At 30.9% G+C, this 12,977-nt stretch overlaps 1 protein-coding gene across 1 annotated transcript in view; it reads left to right on the forward strand.

Moving 5' to 3' along the window:
- The first annotated feature begins 5,842 nt into the window (after nt 1-5,842).
- LOC143071563 (lachesin-like) overlaps nt 5,843-12,977 on the forward strand; it is an 84,941-nt gene continuing 77,806 nt past the window's right edge. Inside the window, exon 1 of the mRNA XM_076245940.1 lies at nt 5,843-6,025. Within this exon, the coding sequence (XP_076102055.1) occupies nt 5,968-6,025 (58 nt within the window). The 5' untranslated portion in view covers nt 5,843-5,967. The remainder of the gene's footprint in view (nt 6,026-12,977) is intronic.

Raw genomic sequence — 12,977 nt, forward strand, 5'->3', positions numbered from 1 at the left:
ATAGTCAACATTGTAATATAATCTTATTCACTATACAAACAAATAATTATTTTAACAAAGGAAAACAAAATGGCATATAGATGGGCGTTTTTCAATAAAAACGTATTTTCTTGTCCCAGTCACTTTAAAAAAAATGTGTTTGATCTTTGCAAGTAATTTTTTGTGCAGTTAGTACATTGAATTAGATTTAACATTTTAAAGCAAAGAAACAGTTTATTTTTAGAGGGATTGATAAGATATTGACTCCTGAATGGTCCAAAACAACCAAAATGGCATGTCCCTAGACCGCCTATTCAACATTCATACTCTAAAATATCGTAAAAAAAGGAAGAAATAAATGTTTTTTTTACTTTACATAAGTTCTTTAATAATTCAAAAGTATGTTCAGAGCCAACATATTTTAATAAACAGCTTTCAATATAGTTTTTTTAATTTCAGAAGGTGTGTCCCTCACAAAATGTCCACTACGAAACGTAGTCATTAAAATTTGCCAATAAACAGTTTTAAAAAAATCAATGTAATTTTTGTTTGCAAGAGATATAAACATTAGAGTCTTACAAAAGAAGTGATGCTTTTATAACGGCAATTAAATTGTTGGTAAGAAAAATTGAGCACATCAAATGGATCAGAGTGATACCGTATTTTTGATAATGTCCACTACGAAACGGGTCAAATCTCCTTCAGTATCTGGTTTTAAAATTATGAAAAAAATATCAGTGTACAGCTTGATAAATGCTTTGATGAATACAATCAGTCTTGTTACTATTGCAATATAGGGATTGTGGGGAAAAATAAAACATGCGAATACGTCCCTTACGAAACGGTCCCCTACGAAACAAGTATGGGAGAAAAACGTTTCGTAGTGGACACTACCACTACCATTCAGTCTTTTTTTAATCTTTTTTCAATTATATTCGTGCAAAACAAATAACAAGGGTTAGTTTCATGTAATTTTTATTATGTTTTTATTAACATATAATAGGGTTGATGTCAACTACGAAACTTTTTGTCCACTACGAAACGGTTTTGTCCACTACGAAACGCATCAAAATGTCCACTACGTAACATGAGTTGAACCTTCATATGTGAAGTACTGTCTAATCTTTATCGATAAAAATGGTTTTCCAATTCAGAAAAAAATATGTTTTTTCTAGTATTTAAAGTAAACAAACTGGAATGTCTATAGGAAACATTTAAAATTGCAAAAACTATGTGTGTTTAGAAGAAGTTTCGTAGGGGACAAAAGTCCCCTACGAAACAGTACACAAATTATGAAAATAATATCATTTTAAAGAATATTTAAGATTGCACTTTTTGTTTACAAACAGGTCTATTATAGAGGTATTCAAAATAACTCTTGAAATTAAATTTTAGACAAGTTGATTTTCCATTTTTTTTAGGTCTGAAATTTACGCTTTTATTGAAAAACGCCCAGATACTAATAAGACAAAGTAAGTAAGTAAAAACATACTTGGAAATATTTTGTTTCAAAAGTTTCAATAAGTTACACTACCTGTAAAGAACAATAATGACAAATTTGGACAATAGTAGTCAACCGATGCTTCAAACTCAAAAGTTTATTAAGAATACAATCAAGGGGATACCCTCGGGGACGAAACGTCCACCAGCAGTGGTGTAAATAGTTATTAAAGGTACCAGGATTATGATTTAATACCGCCAGACGCGCGTTTAGTCTACATAAAACACACCAGTGACGCTCATTGTTATTGTTATTTCAACTGATCGGGCGGAGCTTACGTTTTGATTTGCATAAGGAAAGTCTAATTGAAGATGTGTGTGATAAGGATGATTGCCGTTATAATTATTACTGATTTCTAATCACCTATCAGTGTCATCAAAGGAATTTACAAAAAAATGACTGGACACTTCATTGATGAGTTTATCCTAAAACACCTATCTATAGATGGACTTGTTTATTATGAGCGAACCGGTTAAACCCCGCCCGGTCAAGTGACATACATCGAGTAATAGATTAGGAAGGAAGACATATGTGTCAATAAAGTCATCAGTAGTATACCGGTGTTCAAAAGTGTACTCAAAATGTCGACTTAAACTGTCCCTCCTATTATGCGAAAATAAATAATAATATTGAAATTTTCAGTTTCAAGTAAATACACTACAGCATGTTCTCATTACAGCAAATCGATTAACAGCGAATAAATCTTACTTTAAAAAAGGACTCCAAAAAGATAAATGTAAAGAGAATAACAACCATAACCAAGGAGTAAACAAAGACTCATAAAACCAAAAGACATTTACATCAACAGTTACAAATAATAATTAAGAAACAACACGAACTCCACTAAAAACCGGGAGTGAAATTAGGTGTTCCGGAAGGGTGAGCATTTCCTGCACTGTATACGGCACCCGTCGTGTTATTTCTTTGTTCAGTTCGGTAATGATGGAAGGTTATTATGACTGAGGAAGAATATCAGATATGATTTCTGACACACTTTTGTCATAATCGCCAATCAGCTCATGATGGCGACCGTAAAAATGACGAGTGATGACCTTAATTTGATTGATTCATAGCCCTGTCTTAGCAACTTTTGAGAAAGCAGTAATCCTCGTTCAACAAAATCAACGTACCTTGAGCTAGCTCTGGGGTAACGTATCAATTGAGACACATGTACTCCATATGCTGGTGCCGCTGGGATGTTGCTTCACAGAAATGGAAAGTTGACTATAGGAAAATTAAAATCATCGCGTTTGTCATAAATTTTTGGTATTTAACCTACCATCAGTAGTTATTTCGAGAAAAAGGTCTAAATATGAAGCAGATTTATCTGTGTCGTAGTATCTCATTATAATTTCACTTGGATTAAATGTAAGTGATCATTGAATCTATTATTATTAAGAGACAGTACATCATCAATATACTGAAAGGTGAAATCAAAAGACTGGGCTAATGTCTTTTCTCCTTTCTGTACAAGCCCTTGGATAAATTCTTCTTCAGGAATACAAAAAATAAATCTGCAAGTAGAGTAGCGCAATGGAAAATTTCAATACATACTTTTTCTGTCTGTATCAGGAATTGGCTGTTTAGGTTTCTTATCTCGTAATTCACATTCCACCTTAATCTCAATATCCAATAAAGCTAATTATCAATCAAACACCATCTCTTGTTTGTTTGTGTTTCTGGCTCTGAGATTTTTTACTGGATGACACAATCATAAACCCAACATCTTTCCAGAGAGTCTACTTCTGCGTACAAAAACAGGGTTTTTTGCATGAGCTATTATAATTAGTAGTAGTAACTCAAAGTTCACTGACGTTTCTTCATATCTAAAACACCATTCTATGATCTTTTGAGAAAAAAAATAGTAACCCGGTTAAATTCAATATTGTTTGGTTGCCCTCTGGCGCTTTCCCCCTAACTTAGATAACAAAAAGTATGTGTGAATTATCTGTTTTAAAGTTAATGTTAAATTTAAATGTATTGGTCTCTCTTTCGTGTTATCTATTGTATATATTGAACTTTGTATTACCATTATATTTTGCCTGCAAAGACATTGATCTATTTCTGAACGCGTTTTTTTTTTCTATTTGTCTTTTGTTGCTCCTTCTTACATATATACATTCAATTGGTCTTTTGAAAGTTTATTTTAATATGTGCCACCTTTCGATTCTGGTAAAATGTAAATTGAATAATTGAACAATAGTTATTTTGAACATTCAACTAGGATATCTTTTCCGCATAAATTGAAATATTGGTAACTGAAAGGAAAATAATCTAAAACCATGAGGATGCGACCCTTCCAGTGCACATGGCATGGTATATTTGTTACTCGGTTTACCATTTTGTTTGCAGTTTGTTTTGGACTAATAAGTGAAGACCCATTGGTGGCCTTCGGCTGTTTTCTGCTCTATGGTCGGGTTGTTGTCGCTTTGACACATTCCCCGTTTCCTTTCTTAATTTTATTTGAATATCCCTTTCGTATATCCGTCTCTTTTTTTACTGTTTTTTTATACATTTAATGAGTTAAAAAATATACAACCTAAATCAACTTTAAATAAACTCTCCCAGTAAAACTCATGATCTGCAATGATGGGCATGTGCACACATTAAATTGCAAGCTTTGAATTGCTACTACTACAGTACAATGTATTTTTTTTTATTTTACTAAAAGATGCAGGTTTGAAATACTTCCTCTACTGCATAAAATATTGGGAACTCGCGTTTATTGATATGGCTCATGTAATTTTCATCAGACAATGCTGTTAATATTACGAATAACTGATGTATAACAATGAGCCTGAGTTTAATTTGCTATAAACCAAAACATGGAAATGACAGAAGGGTAATTCAATTGTTTTAAATATGTTATTGTTTATCTGATCTAAAAAACAAGAAAAAGATAACAAGGTCAAAAGATTCCATAAGTTAATGCACATATGGAATAAGTAAACAGTTTTATTGGCTAAGTAAATGCAAATGGAATATGAACAACTCTTAGATTTGTTCGCTACCTAAATAACAACTTTATTCATTTGATTAAATTATTTATACAATGAAAAAATGAACAATTTTACATTTGTAGTCAAATCGGAAAAAACTTCTGGTCAATTATTAAGATATAAATCCATGTTTAATAAATTTTAGCAATGAAAAATATTATTTTTATTACGATCGATGATGTTTCTGCAGTTAAAACAACGAAAAAACCAATTAAGAAATAGGAAAATGGTTATCACGAAAAACAGAATAAATAAATTAATACTGGCACCAACAATGAACAAAGTTTTTTCAAACGTTTGATTAGTTTTCACAGTAAGTTAGGATGAGATCAATATTTTTAGAGAAAAAAATAACTTGAATTTGTAAATAGACAAAATTGTAGTCTTTCATACAAAAAAGTAAATACTAAAAAACTAAGTCTTTTCAAAGAAAGAAGGTCTCGATTTGTGAAGTTATATATAAATCCATAAATGTTTACAATGAAAGAAATAAGTGTGATAACGAGTCATAGTGTTTCATATTAGACTCTGTTTAGATGTTATAATCAATCAGATTTCAAAATTATAACATAGTGATTGCTTCATCTAACCTAGAGTTTGATCTTTCTATCACATTAAATCTAAGTTCCATGAAACCAATATACTGTAAAAATTAAAACACTGATTTGATCCTCTATCTGAGTCATACTGTTAATTTGCTTTGTCCGGTATACAAGAAAACATAATCAATTGAAATGTCTTAAGTCTACACAGAAACAATACAATAAAGATATCATTCTGTATTTATTACAATCTAAATAAAACAAGTTTGCTACATTGACACATTTGATGCTCAAATCCAATTACCAAATTCTATTTGGTTCATCTAATGTCAGAAGAAATGAATTCTTGAGCTTTTCTCGTGGAGTAGAACTCTAGACTCTAGAGTACCATTTTGGTAATGAATAGTGGATAGAAAATGACGTTCTTTCCCTTAGGAGATATTACCGTTTTCTGTATTATGGCGTAATTCTAATGGCTTGATTGTTTGACTGCAAAACAGCAATATAATCTTTTAAGCACAGAATAAGTTTGTATCCTTTAAAAGTTAAGTCTTTCTTAATAAAGATAATTTAAGAATCCTACGTTTGTTGATTTTTGACAGATACACTCCTCACTATGAGCAATATTGATACATGTCACTTTATTTGTTTTAAAACTGTAAGATCTTATTGAGCTAACAATATTATTGACGACACTCTGGGTCTCGTTAAAATAAGACGATCATACTAAAATAATCAAATTACAAGACTTCAACATATGAACATGTGATAATAATGTTGTTAATGTGTTATATATAATATCTTGACAAACAATTTACAGAGAAAACGGAATAATATTTTCAATTACCTTACAATTTGAGCAAACACTGGAGGTAAAATGAATTAAATTGTCATTTGTGGTCATTATAAACAAAAAGATCATAAATGGACGTAGTTAAGTTGAGCGATGATGAAGCATTCTGTGTTAAAAATGTTGGTGACATTCTTATTTTGTTCCCCAACTGGTAAGTAGGTCTTTATTTGTTTCCTAACGCACTGCATATTATGATTTTATACTGATCGCTGCAATTAAGCTTAAGCTTTTAGTAGAAATTACATTCGCAGCGGAAGAGACAAGATGTGCGTTTATATTGCACGTGCATGTTGTTTTGAGGGGAAACTGCTATTTTAGCATTTAGTTAAACTTGTTAATATGGTCTCTATCGGAACAAACTGTTTTGAATAGTAAAACAACTTAAACGTATTTCTATCGTATAAACACCACATAATTCCTACAACTTGTCGATATTTAAATTTTGGCATTAGATAAAGAGATGCTTGTAGCATGCTGCTTATGACGTCTTTACATTTATTTCGTTGGATAGATACTGATTGGTATCTTAGTTTAGAAAAGCATTGTTTATTCACTAGTTGTAATTTTGAATAGCATAAGTATTCAGTAACTATAAGTTTTTTTGGTGCTGTCTGTTTTTTGTTTGTTAATTGTTTATGTAATAGAAAAAAACAGAGTATATGGTATATCCAACCATATCATTTTTCATTTTGTTTTCATATTCAGAGGTTAGAGGAAGGTTCATATATAGTTATCAAAAGTACCAGGATTATAATTTAGTACGCCAGACGCGCGTTTCGTCTACATAAGACTCATCAGTGACGTTCATATCAAAATAGTTATAAAGCCAAACAAGTACAAAGTTGAAGAGCATTGAGGATCCAAAATTCCAAAAAGTTGTGTTAAACATGTTTAAAACCATTATGTATGTGTCTTCCTTGGACCAGTAGCTCATCATACCAATTCTATTCGTGCTTCACAATACTCGGAGTTCGTTTTTTTTGTGATTGAATTGTTTAGAAAATACTGAAAGCTGCAAAATTATCTTGTAATTCCAGTTCTATATCAAATTAACGTGTCAGAACGCATTTAAAGATCTACTAAGTATTTCCTTCTGAGAAACTGAGAAATATAATTTGCTACGCCCTTTCACGATTCCGGATTTGTATAATTGAAATAACCTAAGTTTGTGATTCCTACTTATAGAACGTATATTGGTAAATGAATGCTTCCAATGATGGTCCAAGAAACAGATATTAACTATTGGCAATCAAATTCAAAATTATGGCTATGAAGATTGTGCAAATATGACGTCATTATAACATTATTAATTGCGGACTAAAAAATACTACGTTTGTATTCGTCAAACACTTTTTATATTTTATCATCAAATGTTTATGATAATGTATTATTAATTAATTGAATTTCAAGGGTAATATCCACTCTTTGTAAATCATCTTCGTTATCTTTGCATGCTACTCAAAATACATATAAAGCTGAAATACGTTTTCCTTTGTTATAATTTCATAATGCATGCACTTTAAAAGAAAAAAATGTTATGAAATTTAAGACATAGCAGGAATAATTTCATATATTGTATTATGTGCATCTTCTTTAAACTGTAGAAGTCGGGTTTGTTGTTTGTTAAATGTTTGTATAGTATATGTCGTCAAAGTCACATAATGTTGAATTTAAAAACAATTAGAAACAGCAACAAAATGTTGAAAAATTAAGGAAACATTTCGTGTTGCTTAGTCTTTAGTTTTCTATGTTGTGTCTTGTGTACTATTATTTGTCTGTTTGTCTTTTTCTTTTTTAGCCATGGTATTGTCAGATTTGCGATCTATCGGTTTGACTGTCCCTCTGGTATCTTTCGCCTTTCCTTTTAACGTAATTTGAGATTGAATTCCAATTCTTTCGTCTGAAATAACACCAAAATGAAAGCGAACATTTAATACTAGCTTTTCCTGTCCATGTCCATAAACCAGCAGAACACAAATATTAATTAGATCAATTTCACTAGAGTTGTTATATTTCGTATCGCTTCTTCCATTAACTTGTTAATGACTATAATAAACTGATGCGTCATACACAGTTTTTACTGTAACAAGTCAAAAGTTGTAAGTTGGTCAGTCTGAAATTGATATGGTGCATATTATCAATGACTTACAGACATGGTCGATTTCTGATTGCTCATTGCCTTTAATGACCCGTACCAGCTGCAACAATATCAATAAAAGGCATTCAAGAAATCTTCATGAAAAATTACTTTGTATGTCTCTAATTATCTTTTATTTATTGGTGAAAATAGAAACATGTGCACGTCTCACTATTTTTATAGATATTTCGTGATATTTGACATAAAATCATTATACATATCGGAAATTATTTGTTTGGTATTTGAAGTTTTTTGTCGTTTTTAATAGAGTTTTATACACTCATAGGGTGTTTATTTGGTGTCTTAAGTTTTTTTGTATTTAATAGAGTTTTGTATATTCACAAGATGATATCGACAAAACTTTTCACAATAATAAATCTCATGTCATATCGTTTTTATTATAATGAACTATTTTGGTGCTTATAGTTGATGTTCTTTTAAAGCATTATCGTATTTTATAAATGGAAATAGATTTTTAATATAAGATATGAATTTAAGAAATGTGTGAAAATATCAAGATACAATGATCTACAGCGATAATTTGTTTGGGGCCATTTAGAACAAAAATAAAGTAGGCAAAAACACGTAACCAGCAAAGTAATTTCCAGTCTAGCAATTTTCAAGACATTTTCCACAGACTGGTGCAGCTTAATGTTCATTTTATACAGAGGTAACATTACTGCAATAAGTTTACTATTGTCACCATGGGACACTAGATTGACCAAAGTATCAAACGGCCAATTATTCATTTTCCTTAAAATGTTTCAGTCTGTCCATCAATTCTAACCTAAACGGTTATTAGATCGATTCCCGGCAATTTTGTTAACTTGTACTTATTACAATAGAGAAATTGAAATCAGTATGATATATTACTTTTTGTGATGGCTGTCCTCGCGGGAAAATGAGGTCTCTGGCTTCCGTTAAAGGGACAAAATTCCGTCAAAACTAATCTCTAATTTAGTCAGTCAGTGTCAATCACTAGAAAACAGAGTAAAATTTGTTTTAGAAATTCAATTTATTACTATGGGAACATGCGCCGGACGACGTTTTTTTTATGGTCTAGTTCCTATTATATGCAAACCTGTTGTTTTCATATATTTGGTGACATTTAGTTTGAAATGCATGTGGGAATTACGATTAAAATGAGAAAATGTCGAGGAAGCTCTGCTTTTGTTGCATAATGTCATAAATGGCATTTTGCACATTCAAAATGATAAATATCTTCAAAAAGAGCATATGTGAATTATTGCTATCTCATTTCCTTAATTATATATTGAGGTCAATCAGTACAAACTAAACGAATTAAGTCCCAAAAGTGCGCATTTTTGGTAATGATAAACATTTAATTGGGACTTTTTCATGTTCTTTTAAATATATCAATTTCCTTTAAACTTTGATTAATCGGACGATAAAATTAAATGGACAATAACCTATGTTGCATCATATTTAAAAGCGATAATTTTACATACAATTGAAAAATTGTTCAGTTCGTAATTTCAAGTAATAAGTGTCAAGTCATATTTGGCCAAACTACAGTTGTGCGCATACACTTATGTACATTTAATTGGTCATTTATATTTTAGAAACTAATTATAAAAAGAAATGGAATTTCAGAAAACTATTTTCATTGCACGATTCTATTGTGCTTATTCCTATTTATCTATTTAACTAATTTCAAAATATTCAAATACAATGAACATCTAATTTCACGATGACCAGTGACCCCAATTCAACAATATTAATGGAGATATCTTTTTGAACAGTTTACATCTGTTTCTATGATCATTAAAAATTAAGGTCATATATAATTTTAATATAACATTAGGCATAGGCCTAGTAGATAAAATGAACTTTACCAATTAAAGGGGCACTAAGTGTCAAATTCAGTCACCGTTTGGACTCAAATTCTAAAATTTGATTTATGAAATTTATTCAAATTATAAATTGTCAAAAATAAACAATTTACACGGCATGGGGTAAATAATATGTAGCTTCGTTTAGAGTGTATTTTAGTCTAGACGCCATCTTATTAACGATCGAGTTGACTTCCGAGGACGTCCGATGGTCATATAAGCGATGTAAACATAAATATAGATATTAAAAGATTAAGAATTCGTGCAATTGGGGTTTCTCTAGGTCTGTTTAATTTAATTTTATCGACTAAATATATATGTTAACCATCGTTTTTACCTGTACAAGAATGCTTTTTTTGTGGATCGAATTAGTCATTCAAATGATCTACCTTTGTTTCTATTTCAATGTTGATATTCTTTTTCTTTAAATAACTTAACATGCCCAATTCGTGCGTTATTCATCTCTAGCTAAGAGGTTCAATTGATATTCATATAAATACGGATTCAATGAGGTCGAATTATGCATGTGCAAGTGAATAATTCATCATCTATTTTCTAAGCATATTTTGACAAAATTGAGCCAGACTGGCTGCATAAAGCGGATTATTATTTCACTTTCATTATTGATTGAAAAAAAATCATATTTTAGATTTTTTATATATCTTGTAGCTAGTGCCTCTTTAAAGACAAAATATCATACAATAAAATAATTTTACAAACTGAAATACTAAGATAAATGCAAACAAAGAGTTCATAAAACCACTGCCCAATAGTAATAATTCGATTCAGCAAAAAAAAAAAAAAAAAAAAAAAATCCGGGTAAAAAACTAAAATCGAGGGAAACGCATCAAATATAAGAGGAAAAATAACGGAACAATAGAAACACTGAACTACAACAATAGCAAAAGCCAATATATATAGAAACGGACTGTTTGTTGTATTGGATACCTAAACTTCACAAAATTCCGTACAAACAACGGTACATTGCCGGCTCATCTGCTTGTTCTACTAAAGAATTGTCCATTAGATTGACTAAAATTCTGTCCGCAGTTAAAGAGGGTCTTCAGATATACTGTGAAACTGTTTACTCACGTAGTGGTATTAACCATATGTGGATTCTGAAAAACTCTAAAGAACTTCTGGATAATTTTAAATCTCGGTCTTTTTCTGAAATTAGTTCTATTAAAACTTTTGATTTTTCAACCTTGTATACAACCATTCCCCATGTGAAATTGAAAACCCGTCTAAAAGAAATAATTCACAATGCTTTTCATCATAAAAATGGTAGCATACGCTATAAATTTATCACTTTGGGATACCATAAGGCATATTTTGTTAATAAGGAACAAAAGGGTAAAACATACTACACAGAGGAACAAGTGATCAGTATGCTGGAGTTTCTTATTGACAACATATTTGTTGAATTTGGAGGTAGACTTTTTCAACAAATTGTCGGCATTCCTATGGGAACGAACTGTGCGCCTCTCCTTGCCGACCTCTTCTTATTTTCATATGAATCGGAGTTCCTTCAGACACTTGTCAAAAACAAGAAGATCAAAGAAGCCAGGTTATTTAATTTCACTTTCAGATATATTGATGATGTTCTTTCCATTAACAATCCGAACTTTTCTGATTGGATTCCATTAATATACCCACCAGAACTAGAAATTAAAGAGACCACAGACACGGCTTCCTCTGCCTCATTTTTAGACTTATACCTCGAATTTGACATACATAGTCATCTCAGTACCAGAATCTATGACAAACGAGACGATTTTAATTTTGAAATTATCAATTTCCCCCACCTTAGTAGTAATATACCAACTTCACCTGCATATGGAATATACATTTCCCAACTTATTAGGTATTCAAGAGCTTGCAGCTCCTATTCAGACTTTGTAAAACGTCACCAGTGTCTGAGCAGAAAATTGATAAACCAGGGGTATGTCAAAGAACGTCTCGTCCTTTTTCTAAAAAAGTTCATCGGAAGATACCCAGAACTTGTTGATAAATATTCCGTATCAACTTCACAAATAATACAAGATGGTCTTGAAGTATAGATTTTGCGTACTGACGTTTGTTATCATCTTAATTACGTATTATAGTATTCTTTTATATGTCTTTTTTAGATATTCATTTGAAGTGACTCTGTGGTTACGTAAAACCACATACTTTGAACGGCAAAATTATTTCATTTATTGATATTACTTTTACTTAAGGATCTTGACATACTATGAATGACTAAACTATTTTATTCAATAAGACTACTTTTTCTGTTTAGTCTGTTTTTTATGATATACATTTGACGTGAAACTGTACTTATGTATCCCGTCATACTTTGAACCACACCATTATTTTATTTATTATTATTACTTTTACTGTTAAATCTGGTTTTTGTTATATCTACTTTACGTGAGTCTGCATTTATGTATGCCGTCATACGACAAAATTATTTTTATGTCTACCTGTGCGAATTTCAAACGCGCAATTTTACACCAGTAATGAAAACCTTCTATCATTTATGGGTAGACTTTACATAGATAAATTCAGCCGTATTTGACGTGAAACTGTACTTATGTGTCCCGTCATACTTTGAACCACACCATTATTTTATTTATTATTTTTACTGTGTCTGTTTTTTGTTATATCTACTTTACGTGAGTCTGCAATTATGTATGCCGTCATACGACAAAATTATTTTTATGTCTACCTGTGCGAATTTCAAACGCGCAATTTTACACCAGTAATGAAAACCTTCTTTCATTTATGGGTAGACTTTACATACTAGATAAATTCAGCCGTATAAGAAAAGCAAAATGAGAATGTTAAATTTGATGTATGCCTTTTTGTGCTACTTTGTTTCATTTGTTGTTTATGTAGTGATATTAAGATGATAACACAATATTGACTGTTGTACCCCTATTTTTGACATTTTTACTCTTTGAGTATGTTTGTTTTGTTCATGCATCGTTGACAATGTAATGGAATTTGATGCGACTGTCATACAAGTGAGAGGTTTAGCTAGCTATAAAACCAGGTTCAATCCACCATTTTCTACATTAGAAAATGCCTGTACCAAGTCAGGAATATGACAGTTGTTATCCATTAGTTTG

This window comes from Mytilus galloprovincialis, chromosome 4 (assembly GCF_965363235.1).
Source record: "Mytilus galloprovincialis chromosome 4, xbMytGall1.hap1.1, whole genome shotgun sequence".
NCBI lineage: Eukaryota > Metazoa > Mollusca > Bivalvia > Mytilida > Mytilidae > Mytilus > Mytilus galloprovincialis.